Raw genomic sequence first — 15,354 nt, 5'->3', positions numbered from 1 at the left:
AGAAAAAAATTTCAAGATGAGTGTAGGAACCGTTTTCGAGTTACGGGGGGGGGGGGGGCAAAGGGGTCAAACTTCGGCCTTATTTTTCGCTATTTTTTTGTTGAATTGATGTGTTTACGGGGTTGTTATCGCTGTTATTTTTACACGCAAAATCGAGTTTTAATGTTGACGAGTCGATAAATCGATCGGTTATATCGATTTTTAAGATTCTTTACGGAAAATCGACGATTTTTTGAGATTGAAATTGTTCATTTTTGATTCATGGATGACTAAATGCACCTAATATGACTGTAGTACACCGACACCTACGTATTTTTTCTTGTAGAATCGATTTTTAACGTTAACGAGTCGATATATCAATCGCCTTATATCGAATTGTTGCGATTTTTTAGGAATATCAATGATATATTGGTATTGAAATTGGTTATTTTCCATCTGAGAACAACCAAATTTTGGGTTTGAACACATTTCCGGTCGGGCCGATTTCCAGTTGAGTCAAGATTTCGATTGGGGCACATTTCCAGTAAAGTAGAAATTAAGATTTTCGATTTCCGGTCAAGTAAAATTCGGCCGGACGATTGGTCGATTGATTTGAGTTTCCGGTGGGTAAAATCACCGATTGAGTAAAGTTTTGGTTAGCAGGGTTAGATCAGATTTTCGGTTGAGTTGGATTTGTGGTTTTGAGTTTCCAGTTAATTTAAAGATTCAGTTAAGTGAATAAAGTGTCCCGTTTAATGGAACGATCCCAATTTTTTAATTGACGATTTGCGTTGTCCAGGAAGATCAGCGATTTTTGAATCCAAAAATTCCGAGGGATGCACCAGAAACCAAAAAGAAAGACACATGCTGATTAGAAGAGAGAAAAGTACATGTAAACTTATAAAGATGGAAATAAATATCTCTGAAATCTTTATCAGTGTATAAGTCGCAGGGAGTCAGCAATCACCGGCAATTTACAAGCTCCGTACTTGTCAATTCGTCAAATTGTAATTACGATAACATCGATATAGTAAAGATTTCTTTACGCCTTCAAATCCAACGATACTCTCCGCTTTGCCAAGGAGTTAGTTTAGTTGCTTAACCGAACCTAACACAGATTATTGATGACATATAACGAACTCGCGAGTGTGCTAGCTGGCACCATGTATCCAAGAGGAAAGGGCTAACGTATGTTTGAATTCAAAGCATAATAATCCCTACTTCCAATCTCGTTTTAACACATTAAAACCATTTTTTTTTTTTTTTGGTTAAACACGAATAGATTGCAATTTGCCGGCGATTACTAATTGCCTGCAACCGAATAAATAATACCTGAGAATGTTTGTGAAAAAATTAATGAGAAAAAAAATTACTGACTAAACAATCAGGGTAGAGGATAGCAAGAATAAGATGTTTTTTCAAACTCCATCAGCAGTTTCAATACTTTCTCGAACCGTTAGAAAATACGGCAGAAATGCCGAGATTCGTGTTTTTGGCACTAAGAATCGACACTTCATCAGGAGATACGCATTTTTGCAATTAGTGTTTTAAACTTGTTGGTAGATTTGGATCAATTAAAGACTGAAAAAAGGGTTTCACACTTAAAATTCCTTATCAGATAAGATTTAGTTGGTCATCGATGCTCCGTCCATCATGTTTCACGCTTCCCTAATGGACCAGTGGACAAAGTACCTTTTCTTCAATTTTGATTATTCACAGGTAATCAAAGAAAGCTCATTTTATCCGTGCGAAACTTTTTAAATTCACAACCACTTTTCAGTAAGTTAAGCTCTTTTAAACGGCGACTCTTTCAGTTTCGCTTCAAAATATACGATTACCGAAACAAGAGAATAAAATACACAATCTGATCGAGCCGCCTGCGCTCTCTTCTTTGAAATAGGACGTAGAGACCAAACACAATCTTATTATTTCTTCCAACAAAATAATCCTCAGCATTTTTCGAATATGCGGCTCTATTAAAAACCAAAAATTATGAACTTTTTGGTCAACCCCATTGCACAAGGCCACTCACAATGGATACAGAAGAGCGCCTTCAAATCAATCCGTAAACTGAATGCAAAATTCTGATACCACTATTCGTGCTTCAAGGCAGTCATTTTGCATACCCGGCCATTTGAAGGCGAATCATTGACATCAGGCAACGGGGTACGCATTACAGCAATATCATTCGATGTTCTTAGGGAGCCAAAGCCGGGGGCTGCCAACCTGGCCCCTAAGGATCCTAAGCCGGGGGCCGCCCCCCTGGCCCCTAAGGAGACCAAGCCGGGGGCCGCCAACCTGACAACTAAGGAGCCAAAGGCGGGGGTCGCCCCCCTGGCCCCTAGGGGGCCAAAGCCGGGGGCCGCCCACCTGGCAACTAAGGAGCAGGCCCGCCACAAAGGGGGGGTACTGGGTCGCTGGGTACCGGGGCCCGGGCCCGGAGGGGACCCTGTGCTGCACATGAAAAACCACTCCGAATTCACATGCAACCCTTGTTTCGTATGAAAAAGTGAAACATTTACCCTAAAAACTTCGCAAAAGGTGAATAAATTTTCAAAAACACGCTGGGGCACTGTAGAATTCTTCTTAAATTTTCAAAAAAGTATACTTCTTGGAAAATGTCTATCTACTTTCAAGATTTTCAGTGCAGAAGGATATTTTTAGTAACTGCGGTTCATTTTCTTCCGTCGTCAGATGCTAAGAGTCTCCAGTCTGGGCATCCTCGCCTTCAACGGCTCATGTTTCAACTCCTTTGCCATAAACAAACGAAGAAGGAGTTCCAGGGGGGGCCTGGCCCCCTTAGAATTGAAAAATAGTATCATTATGCTCCCCCAAAAAATAAAAATTTGTAGAGGTGCTTAAAGGGCTCGGTGAGCAACACAGCCGAAGTATAAACTTGGATTAAATCAGTTGGCCAAACTAGGTATAGGGTAAAAAAAATTGGGTTAAGTGTCTAGCTACCGAAATCTCACTTGTTCCGAAGGGAATGGATGAGACAAATCATATGGTAGGTGGATATTCGTTTTGGATTTGCAAGAGCCTGAGTGCCTCATTTTTTCTTTGCAATATCTGCACTTGTCTTTAGCGGTCGATTAACAAGCCGACGCGTTGATAACAGCGAGTAGACACAAATCTTCGAGCTCGACGGATGCCCGTGTGGCATTCAATAAGAGCTTTATACAATACAATAAGCCTTGATACAACTATACAACCTCGACGGATGTCCGTATTGCGTTCAAAAATTGAAGGCGTTTTGACTCCCTGCTCATACTACTTGTAGTTGATTCGATCGAAACACCCGTTGGTCGGCGGTGACGGGGACTTGATGCAAATATTTAAACTTGATGGATGTCCGTATCGCACCGACTGAAGTACGAAACCACGTATCTCCATTGCGGTGTTTCAAAATTTCCGGTCTTATTTCATCTCTTCCATGAGAAACAATCCAACTTTACGACTTTAAATTTCGAACCAAATCTTCTGCTATAGAAGACGAAATATCATGGAGAATTTAAGTTTCATGTTGACCAGCTTCTCCAAAAAAAAATTCTAAGGAAGTCTGCAACGTCGCAAATGGAGCAACGTCGTCTCTCATTTTGCCCAAAAATATGAATGTATAAAATTGAAGGCATTATGACATTCCTCTCTCAACTTATATTCGTCTGTAACGATAAACAATGGGACGCGCTTGCTACGGCGCCTTGATACAACTATACAACCTCGACGGATGTCCGTATTGCGTTCAAAAATTGAAGGCGTTTTGACTCCCTGCTCATACTACTTGTAGTTGATTCGATCGACAGACGCGTTGGTCGGCGGTGACGGGGACTTGATGCAACTATTTATCCCTGATGGACGTCCGTATCGCACCGACAGAAGTGCGAAACCACGTATCTCCCTTGCGGTGTTTCAAAATTTCCGGTCTTATTTCATCTCTTCCATGAGAAACAATCCAACTGTACAACTTTAAATTTCGAACCAAATCTTCTACTATCGAATACAAAATATCATGGAGAATTTAAGTTTTATGTTGACCAAACGGTTATATGAATTTCCGCAAACGGTGCCTGACGCTTAGAATTGTTCGTGACTAGAATTATTCATCCAGGGCCGGAATTAGGGGATGGCCACATGGGCCGCGGCCCATGGCGGCAGATTTAGGGGGCGGCAAATGTTGTAATTTTTTCAAATGTAGCTATCGTGAAAAAAATCTGATTCAGAAAAAAAATTACAAACGAGAAAAGGCGAAAAAATCTCTCATTTCCTGACAGTTAAAGTATAGTTATTTCTAATTTGTTTGTCTTTCGGTTATGCAAGAGACGGAAGTCAAGAGAGAAACCAAACACGAAATTTGGCCCGGAGCGGCGCGGCGTAGAGAGCAATGATGACGAGGACTTGAGATGGATGGAAAGGAGAAGCCCTCGGCGCGCCGTTCAGCATGAAAGACATATTAGTGCCTACAAGACTCCACGAATACTTCACGCATTGTGTAAAACGTAGTGCGGTCCGCAGCGGTTGGCGTGAAACTCATAGTGCCTACATGACTGCATGAATACTTCACGCATTGCGTCAAAAATAGTGTGGTCAGCGGCGGTCGGCGCGTGAAACGCATAGCGCCTACAAGACTGTCCGGATACTTCACGCATTGCGCTAAACACAGCGCGGTTGGCGCGGTAGCGGAAATTAAAATCATCAAACCACATTCATGTTTATTCTTTCACAATTTTTTCGTTCTTTTCTCAATAATGAAAGGCCTTGTCCCCACAGGGATAGGTTCACGGAACTTACTTTTCGAGCAAAGTTCCGTGAACTTTTGCAAGTGGTGACAGGGTTTTCACAAAAAATGTGCCTCATGCGAGTAAACTTGTCTTATGCACCCCTCCTCTTCTGGCACGTTCACTTGATGTATTCACTGCTCGTATAGATGTTTCAAAACGAATGAGAAGGGGCGTCAAAATACAGGCGACCCATGGGCGGCAAGTAGGCAAATCCGGCCCTGCAAAGACCATGCCAAAAATACACTGAAAAGCCGAGGAAAAGTCGGGGATTTTTCTATTCAAAATTTCTGGAAATTCAAGGGAATTTTAAATGCTATAAAACTTGTCACCTTCCAAAAGCAATGATCACGATAAGTCAGTAGGCCGCTCGTTTTTTCCGATGACGGTCCGGCAAATTGCACTATATGGCATCGCTGTTATATACGGAAAATGGTAAATAATTAGTAGAATAGGGATTTTACATCTTTTGAGGTAAATTAAATGAGAGGATTCAGATAAAGGTTAAAAGTGTGATTTCCGATACGGGCAGGCGAATAATGACCGCATGAATACTAAATGGTCTCCATTTTGTTTACATGCATTTCGATGTGTTTGCATACTCAATCTCCTTATCTTCGAGTAACAACGACGCATTAATGCAATGAGTGACGCATCACTACCGTGCTAAGGAAAAACACCGTATGAACGTTTCTGCCGTGCAACGCAAAAACACCGTAAACGCCATTTTACATTTTTTGGAAAAAATGTATCGTAGCAGAAAAACATGTGTACCTTGGGACAATGTTTTTACAGAATTTTTTTCAAATATTACCAAGAACTCAACCTGAAAATTTGAGGTGCGTGGGCAAAACAGTTTTTATTTTATAAAGTGTTAAGTTCCAAACGACGAGGGAAAATCTTGATGGATTTACGGCGTTCTTGCTTAGCACGGCAGATTTGAGAGCTGCCTTTCCTTGGATCAAACATGTATTTTTGAGGAGTCATTCATATTTTACCTTGAAATTTTCGAATATTTTACATCAAAATGCGAACAGAATTACCAAAAACATTTGGAGGAAAAAATTCAAAATTTTCCCACTGAATTCGGTTTTTATTGAAGGAAATGTGGCAACTTCTGAAGGCTCATTCGTCGTTTTTCCGTAGGACAGCAGATTAAGTTAGTGCACACAAGCGGAAAAAGCGAAAGGCGCTGAGGCTTTTTCATTGACCAGGTGTGGATGCAACTATTCGTGGTCTCAGGATGTCCGTGTTGCATACACACAAAATTGCAGGCGCTCTGGTTTTCTTACGCACAACGCACGGCTGTGGTTGTTAGTTCACTTGGGTTTTCTACGTTGTGTTTAAAATAGTGCTTAACATGAAATCCTCGAAATTCGGATGAGTCGCGTAGCATAGTGGCAATATTGCAAAATGGTGTAGATTGCAAATATATTTTATCGGTGATAATGCTATACGATTCGACCGAATTTTTCTTCGGTTTATGAGCACTATAAAAGTTGTTTTAACAGTCGTCACGCATCTAGGGTTATTTTTGATGATGAAATACTGTGACATCAGGGCATGGATTGAAACAAAACTCAGCACTTTAAATCTGTAATGTAAATTTTGTTATATATTTTTATAAATATAAATAAGACAACAACAAGTTTGTAATAATGATCATAATTATAATAATTAATAGTCATAATATTAATTATAATAATGATAATAATTATAATTAAAATAAAAATAATAATAGAAATGATATAAATAATAACTTAGTTCATTTAACTTTACATTTTTTCAATCCTGTCTCTTTCTCTTTTCCTTCTTTTCATGGCTCTCCTTTGAAGATCAAAGTCGAGAAGTTTTGATCATCACAAGAGAATGAATCATGTTTCTGCAAATAAGGAAAAGAAAAAGAAAGAGGGTCGTTCAATTAAAGAAGGCTTTCTAGCTACATCGAGGATAAAATAACATAGTAATTTTTAATCAGTTATTTACAATAGATACCTATATCATCATACTTTAAAACTATACACAATTAACATTTAAAACTGGACTTAATGAAACTACATCACTAGTAATTGAGCAGTTTAACATCAAATTTTTTGTTCATCCTTCCTTGGCAGTTGCCACTAAAACTTACTTCAATTTAAAGTTTATGAGTAAGTAATTCTATAATAGTTGGATATTCCCCAATTTTTCGACTGTTCGATAAATTTCTTTATTTTAACTAACACATAGGTATGTAGGAAATTGTTATGAGTATGCACCTAACAACAATAAGGGGAAGCAATATTTTTCTGCGTAAACAGACATATGTATATGTGATTTCATTCAGTACATCGAGTTTGTAACTGATTAGATACCTACCTACTTTTCATAAATTTATCTCTGTATTTGAAAAAACGATGTTTATGAACACCCTTTCAGATAAGCTTATCCTTTTAATATGCTTACTTTTTTGCTATCAGGGCAGGCATATAAAACGGGTAAACTTATGTGGAGCAGGGTCTACTTAGGTCTCTTTGAGAGAGAGTAATACATTGTACTGGGTAAAAACTTTTGAGGAGGTAAAGGTAAGCATAAGGTAAGACTCTCATACTTTAGGTTACTATCTTTAGGCCATTTTTCTTAAAATCTTAAGTTCTGATGTAATGAGAGCACATGCCTTATGGCAGATGAAATGAGTTAGATAAACAAAACAAACCAAAAAAGTCTAATTCTTAACTTCAAAAATCCTTTGTAAAAAGAAAAAAATCTTTCTGTGTTTTCTTTGGTGCACTTATGTTTTTTGATGAACTGAAATCCAAAATTTAATATTGAAAAGGTTCTTACTGCAGTTATTGAACCTCTCTTCTCAATTACGTGTTTAAAATTTCAAAATGTTTAAGTATCTAAACAAGGTCAGTGTTTTTACTCATTCAAAAGACAGATAATTGAAATTATTCATGATGAATCCCTTTTGAATGTCAGTACCTGTGACTTTTTATCTAAGCTCAAATTTATGAAGCTTTGATGATTTTAGGGGCTATTGCGATTAAAAATTCGAACACACTTGATAGATACGGTTAGGATGTTCTAGGTATTCGGGCACGTGGGTAAAATTGCATCTGCACAAAGAAGTAACTTAATTATTGCTATCCAATAGCTCATTTCTAGTTTTTGAATATTTTTCTTGACCGACTCACCATTTCTGATGGCAAAAAAGAAAAGAGAAGAAACTTTTCCAGAAAGATTTGGTCTTTAAAATCACGGTTTAGAGCTACTTGAGGAAGCTGCAATAAATAATTTGTGCAAGTATTTAAGCAGCTCTTTTAAGAGCTGACACAACTCGAAAACTTAGGGAAAAGATGAATAGTAAACCTTATCTTTGGATCTTTGATTTTGAGTATTTAGTCCAGTAAAAGGACAGGGAAAAGTCCAGTTTTCTATTTAAACACAATTTTTTGGCACATATTTTAAAGTATCAGAGTTTGAAAGAGGTTTTCCCCAAAATTGAAAGAAATTAGAGAAATCTATTTTAAGTTGCATACTTACATACCTACCTACTCTCTGTTTAACTTATTCAGAATCTGAAACATTTGCGGTCATTTTAATTTGAAAGGGTACAAAAAAAGTTTTCACAGAAAATCCATCAATGAATGATTTATAAAATTAAATTTAGTTGAATGAACCTGATGAAATTTTCAGTAGGTAGATAGGTGTAGACGCTTTGCTGAAATAAATTATACGTTTGAATCTTTCCTGTCAATTTATATTGGCACTTAGTGCACATCTGATACCAAGATAATTTAGAGCTATATGTACGTAAAAGATTTTAAGATGACCCTTATTAAGTACAGTTATGAATTTTCTCACCAGGACATTTATTTCAGAATTATTTGGATTCACAACATTGCTACAGTGTACAGTTTCAAAGGGTTGAAGACCTCATTATTTAACGAACTGGAAAAATGTACTTGTCGAAGAGGTATTTCAAAGACAGTAACAAGAAGAAGTAAAACTCTTACAACCTCTAATATTTACAGAAAAAAGGATCCGCTTAATAACTATTTGTTCAACTATGAACTAGTTTATTGCAACTAACTTGAATTTGACAAAGTTAAAATTTTTTTGAGAAACATCTAAAATTTGACACTATCTAACACATATTTTTGTGATTGTAATCTAGATTAGGCTGTCCCTACTATAAAATAGGTACTGAGAAATTACTATTATTTTAGCTCGAATAGGACAAAGTAGATGAGCTTTCAGAACAGTTTTAATCCAGTTGAAGTCCCTCGCAAAAAGTTGTAGTAAATGATTAAATTGTATATTATCTCACTTTCAGAGGCACTTCTCAATGCTACCTGTAGATTACTATAAAACAAACAGTCATCTTTATTGAGATGATCATTGCTTGTTAGAAACTCTTGATTTAGGCAATTTTTTCCGCTGGCAAAATATAAGAATTTTAGCCAATTTCTAACTGACTTAAGTTATCTTGGAAGTTTTGGAATGATTGAATTCACACCCATAAAAAAATTCACAGAGCTTTGCTTTTTTTTCTTTCTTTTTTTTTCAACTTTACATGGATCTAAGAAATGCCACAAGAAGAAAAATGTACATATTGCACTGAGCCCATTTTTAGATCCCATCATAAATTCTTTCAATAGAACTGAAATTATTAATGCTCTTAAATTATCAGCAAAAGAGAGCTTCCAGAATTAATGGGAGAATGAGGGCAAATATTTGAATGTATAAAGGCAAAACTTTTAAACAATTATATTACTGACAACTACAGATGTATTTTCAAGAGAATGAGGTTACAGCACAAAATAACTCATTGTCACTCATTGCCTTCATTCCCAGAAATCAACAAATGATTATTTTTTAAAAAAATAAATAAATACAAGTGTAAGTAGGCATTAAACAAAGTGCAAGAACAACCTGATCAGACATTTCTAACTTTCTGGGGACCCTACCTAAATTCTATAGTTTTAAAAATCTTCCTTTTTTTCTTAGGAGAGCTCACTTTTTGCGAGGACCAAGATACCTATTAAGTGACAGTCGTCTGTTTAAAAAAGTCTTACTAGAATTTTATGGAAGGAACCAAACTTTATTTCATTTGTTAAAAAAATAACACTCTACTCGATCTATGTATTTTGTTGGTTCCAAATGCATTTTTCTGCCGAAGGTAAAAAATATTTATCTCTTCTTTCCAGCGTTTGAAGCACAAGAAAAAATAAGAGAAGAGAACATGATTGACTAAATTTGTTTAAATGTGTATGAAAGCTAAATGCGGTTTGGTAAAGAGTGTGTCAGTATTCCTCATGTGGATCGAATCCAAGATGCAGGGACCCATTGAGGTTCCCGTTGAAGGTTATTGATTTCTGCAAGAAGTTGATTGTAAGCTCTTTCTGTGTCGTAATTAATAATAATCATATCAAAGAAATGACCATATTTGTCCTCCATTTCTCTGGCTTTCTCAATGATATCTTTCAATTCTTCCTCCTGTGAACATAAGAGTGAAACATGTCAAAAAATGATAGTAACATCAAATTAAAGGCAAAGGTATTCAACTTCAATGATGACAAATTGGTTTTTATTTCTTTTTTTTTAAAAAAAAAAAAAGTTTTCTTGATTTTAATTGTTAATCCCGCAAATGATATACATTTGTAACTTGCTTAAAGATCTCTCAGGGTGATCAATTATGTTTGAAAAAGTAAGTTTCAGCCGACAAATTTTTTCGGATAATTCAGCCATAACCCGATTGAGTTGAAATACACTGAAATCTTATGCAAGTTCTGATGAAAAAAAAAATCATTCTAAATGTTTTACCATAAGTACCTACATAAAAAAAAAGAAGAAGCAAAAATGTGTAACAAATTTGAATGACCTTCTAGAGACATATACATTTGGATAAGCTACCACCAACAAGTGTAAAAAGTTTTTTGAATGATCACTCATTTTAGAGGGGCAGAAAATTTTGAGTGGAAAAAACTTACTTTGTACGCTTCGCCGTTCCTAATTTTCTTTTGCCTCAATTTTTCTAAAGATGGAGGAGCTACAAAAACAACATATGGCTTCAAATCAGAACCTCGAAGAATTTTGAGTGACTGAGGGTGCAAGTTGAGCACACAGATTTTCCCTGAATTTACAACAGACCTGATGGCATCAATTGAAGTTCCTGAAAATTCAAATAAACTATTGTTAGAGTCATTCATTATTATAAAAGCCAATTTCATCTTGACTACTTATAGGTGTACAGAGAGGAAGGTGTAGAAAAATAGTGAGTTTTAAAACTGGAATTATTTTTAGTGTGGTGGGTACTACAATGCAAAATTATTCACTGGCTCAATCCAATGAATATTCAAAAGCGCTTGCCGACCGACTAAAAGGAAAGCAAAATGAGACAAGAATATACATTGTACATGAGTAATCGACTATTGTAGTGAGAAAATTGTCACATAAATAAATAAAAAAGCTAAATGTAGTGTGATTAATAATGTTAGGTTTATTTCACAAAGTAATTTTCAATTGAGACAAAAAAGGACTGAATTCAGCTGATATCCATACAAGTGCAAGCAGCAAAACGAATAAAACTTACCATAATATGCTTTCTCATACTCTCCATGTTCAACAAACTTCCTGGAGAGAATGTCAGCTTCAAATTGAGCACGAGTAATAAAATGGTAATCTTGGCCATCTATTTCTCCATCTTTTCTGGCACGACTTGTGTCTGAAAAATACAAATTTTGCACTGTGAGTAACAGTCAGGGATTGAGATATTTTAAGATTGGAATGAGTCCTGGGCTCTGTATTTTTTTCTTTTTTTGTCGAAAATTCATTTATTCTTCTTCCACTTCATTTCCATTTACCTTTATTTTTGCAACAAGAAATCACTTCTTATCCATCTGTACAAATTAGGGCAGCCCCCCCCCCCCCCCTCCCCACCTCAAAAAAAAGCGAACTGAACCAGAACAATCAGATTTTAAGTCCAATAGAAGATTAAGTCTATTTAAATTAAAACCAAAAACCCAGGCTAAATCGTTAAAGAGCTGGGAATTATGTTTTATTTCAATCCTCACAGACGTATGCTTAGTTGCGTCCGCTTAAATTGAAGGCTATTCCTTTGCATCAAGGTGCATGTATTTACATACATCAGGCAACCTTAATTCAAGATGATTTTCGCCCATTATAATTTGTTGACTATGGTTATCAACTGTATTATGAACACAAAGTTATCCTTTCTCTTTTGATTGACCGACGAAAATGAATTGAAGGGTAGGTACTTACGAGGAATTGCAGCAGCAAATCTTTCCGCATCTTCCATTAGTCTTTGACGTAATTCATGTCTTCCTATATTTGGAGGTCCAATTAAGACTATAGGCCTTTTGTGATCGGATTTAGGAAAATACAAAGCAACTTCCTCATAAGTTAGAATTTCTTCAATATTGTAATCTGAAACAAATTCAACGAATCATAATGAAATTGTTTTTGAAGGTATGTGAATTTTTTTCCTCCTTTAAAAATATAAGCTTGTCACCAAGTTTAAGAATTCAAATAAACCTTTGGGTTTGCTTAATCTTAAAGAGAGCATATCAATTATTTTCTTCTTTGCAAAAAAGAGATTGCAATGCTGTACATAAAGCCATACGCAGACACATTAAGTAATTTCATTCATTGTTCTTCTTCATTCTGTTCGTTATTTGATATTGACCAAAGTATCAAAAAATACTTGCTCTCTCTTAAAAATTTGACAACTGAGAATTATGTTACACTTTTTACGTTCATACACTTTACCTATAGCTGCCTTTATAGATAACTTTACAGGAGAAATGTTCCTGACTCAAATAAAATGAACCGAGCTGGGTGGTTGAGTTTTTAAATATTCCTGAAACGTACCTTCCTGATTCATCTTCCTTTTTGCATTTAAGTATACCTTCATTTGATGGTGTTCTTTGAAACATTATTAATGCTTCAAAAGGAAAATTATGAGGAACATCTGTCACTTTCTAAGTTTTAGAGATCAATAAAATATTTAGAGGAGTCTTACCATCTACACTGGTTGAATAAAGAGGATAACCTCCTTCTGATGAACTATATAACTTCTTCTTTTTCTTTCTTTGATGTTTCTTTGCACACAAAAAGGTTCCAGTCTTCTTATTCTTATCTTTATTAGTTTTATCTCCTGTTATTGTCTGTTTTAAGGCTTCTCTTCTGTAAAAATAAAAATGAGAGTAAAAATTAAATATGGTGCAAAAGACATTCTGTACCTGTTGTAACATTAAGTAGGAGCACATTTCCTTCTAGACTCCACAAACATACATTTTTGGGGGCGAGAGCATGTTACATCAACAACTAATTATAAAGTTGCCCCTTGAGTAAAAGTTTTTTTCATTTTGTGAAATTTTATCATGAGAACCTTGAATCTGTGATGCTGGAGTGTATGGCTCATAAACATTTGGTTAATTTTTACAAATACCTACTACTATGTTGCGCTTCATGTCAAAGTAACTGTTTTTAGAAAATAACAAAATTTTAATGGCAACTTTTTTATCTTTCACGCACGTCATGTGAGGAGACAGCAATTTTTCCGTGAGAAAGTACCGAAAAATTGCTGTCTATTCATGGTAAATATTACATCATTTTTACATACGATCAAATAAAAGGATTTCCTGCTTCTAATCTTATACCTATTTGCAGGATTTTTGTAAGTTTAGACACAAACTTTTAAAAAAAATATTGCTACTGATCGAGGAAGAGACTTGGTAGTTGGAATACACAAAAAATTTAACTTGAACACTCATACTTACTGGTGCTGGAAAGATCTACTAGGAATAAGCCCCGCAAGGGTTTGGTCTTCTTCACCCTCTCGGTAAGCCTGCCACCAATTTGGGTCATCCTGGCAAATGACATGCAGGACATCGCCTTTTTGAAAACTAATTCCTAATTCACGGCACGGAATGTAAAGATCATCTTCTGGATCATAGTCAAAATGAGCTTTGACATGCATCTGAAATGACACCGAAACAGTTCACCATCAGTTCACATCTATTTTATGGAATTTATAATTTCTGAAAATATAGTCTTCATTTAGGAAGGGGTGCTCCTGCTTCACCACTCCCTCTCTCCGACAGAAAATTTTCATAATACATCTTCATTCTTTCTTCACAAAAGTAAGTATTCATCTCAGTGAAAATGTAAAGAAAATATAAATTGATGACCAAAGTGCGAAACGTATTTTAACTGCAGTGTTCCAAAATTTTCGCTCCTTTTTTTGTCAAAGAGAAACAAGCCAATTTAGGTAGTAGCTTGATATGTACTCCTATATATAATTCTGCTGACAGAGAGGAAAAAACAAGGAAGTTAAGTTTTAGGAAATTACGATGATGGGTTTTCCAAAGAAAAAATAAAGTATGACAGGAAGCTTACAGCGTCAGAGACGAAGATACCGTTTCGCCCTTTGGCCATCAGAAGGAGATTACTTGACAAAAATGCTTTGAATAAAAAGAAATTTGGTAAGCATCAACTTTACTGTACAAAAATAGAGAGTTAATTTATCTCGTTGAGTTTTTATTGAACATTTCCTAGTCCGGATCGTTTGGAGTAAATTGCTGAACAAAGTTTGCATAAAATTGCATTCCCAAGTAGCACAATGAAACGAAAATATTGAACTTAAATTGCAATTTGATTTCAATAAAATTGTATTTTTTTACCATTAATTTGCAATATTTTTACATCATTTAGTGCATTGCGGTATCATCATGCCGATTTTAAACAATCAATAAAATGAGCTCTATGTGTCAGAAAGATAGGCAATATGCAGTGCAATTGAAAATTGCAAATCATCTCAATTTTAGTGCAATACTTAAGTTTCAATAAATGGAGCCCCTTCAAATAGGAGCTAGGCAACATGCACAACACTCAGTGGAATTGCGATATTTTTACGATTTAATGGACCACTAGACAAGGTACGAATTTAAGCAATCTGATACATGTTTCTAAACCAGAATTTCACGCAAAACACAATTTACGCAACGAAAATTACTGAAACCAACTCCTAACTGAGATATTCAACGTTTCTTGACGCGTGAATTCAGACCTCCCGCTCATGAAAACACGATGGTCTACGTGAGTCCAAATCGCAAACTAGGTAAACTTTACCATGACGTGTTTCTGCGGTATGAAAATCTTGCAACCTCAACCTTGACACTTTGGCTCAGCTATAGTAAGTTGTTTATAGCTTGAACAATATTGGGTGGGAAATGAGCAAGGCTCGATTGAGAGGCTCGCCGAAACCTTTAGTGCGCGGTTGGATTAGCGTATAGTATTGAGTTTTTTGTGAGCGGGCAATTCAAATTTCCGTAACCAGTGTGGAATAAAAACATTAATATCTTAGTTAGGAGTTAATTTCAGTAATTTTCATTCGAATTTTTTTCATGACTTAGTTTACCATAAGCACATAAATTTTGATTGAAAAAAGAAACAAAAAAAATGTTTCCCAATCCCTAGAATTAAACGATGTTTTACGTTTTAACTAAGTCTAAATTCAACAGTCAATGAAACCTACTTATGATATTTTTTTTAAAAAAATCCCCCACAATTAAAGTATGCTGTGTATATGCCT

At 35.8% G+C, this 15,354-nt stretch overlaps 1 protein-coding gene across 1 annotated transcript in view; it reads right to left on the bottom strand.

Annotated features, from left to right (window-relative positions):
* Positions 1-10,052: 10,052 nt before the first annotated feature.
* sdt (MAGUK p55 family member stardust) overlaps positions 10,053-15,354 on the bottom strand; it is a 58,639-nt gene continuing 53,337 nt past the window's right edge. Inside the window, exons 7-12 of the mRNA XM_072302910.1 lie at positions 13,541-13,740; positions 12,781-12,944; positions 12,021-12,185; positions 11,332-11,463; positions 10,730-10,911; positions 10,053-10,235 (exon numbers count right to left, since the gene is read on the bottom strand). Coding sequence (XP_072159011.1) covers positions 10,053-10,235; positions 10,730-10,911; positions 11,332-11,463; positions 12,021-12,185; positions 12,781-12,944; positions 13,541-13,740 — 1,026 coding nt within the window. The remainder of the gene's footprint in view (positions 10,236-10,729; positions 10,912-11,331; positions 11,464-12,020; positions 12,186-12,780; positions 12,945-13,540; positions 13,741-15,354) is intronic.

The sequence above is a fragment of the Bemisia tabaci genome, chromosome 7, assembly GCF_918797505.1.
Source record: "Bemisia tabaci chromosome 7, PGI_BMITA_v3".
Taxonomy (NCBI): Eukaryota; Metazoa; Arthropoda; class Insecta; order Hemiptera; family Aleyrodidae; genus Bemisia; species Bemisia tabaci.
The sequence above is the reverse complement of the archived record's forward strand: the minus strand, read 5'-3'. Positions and strand labels throughout refer to the sequence as shown.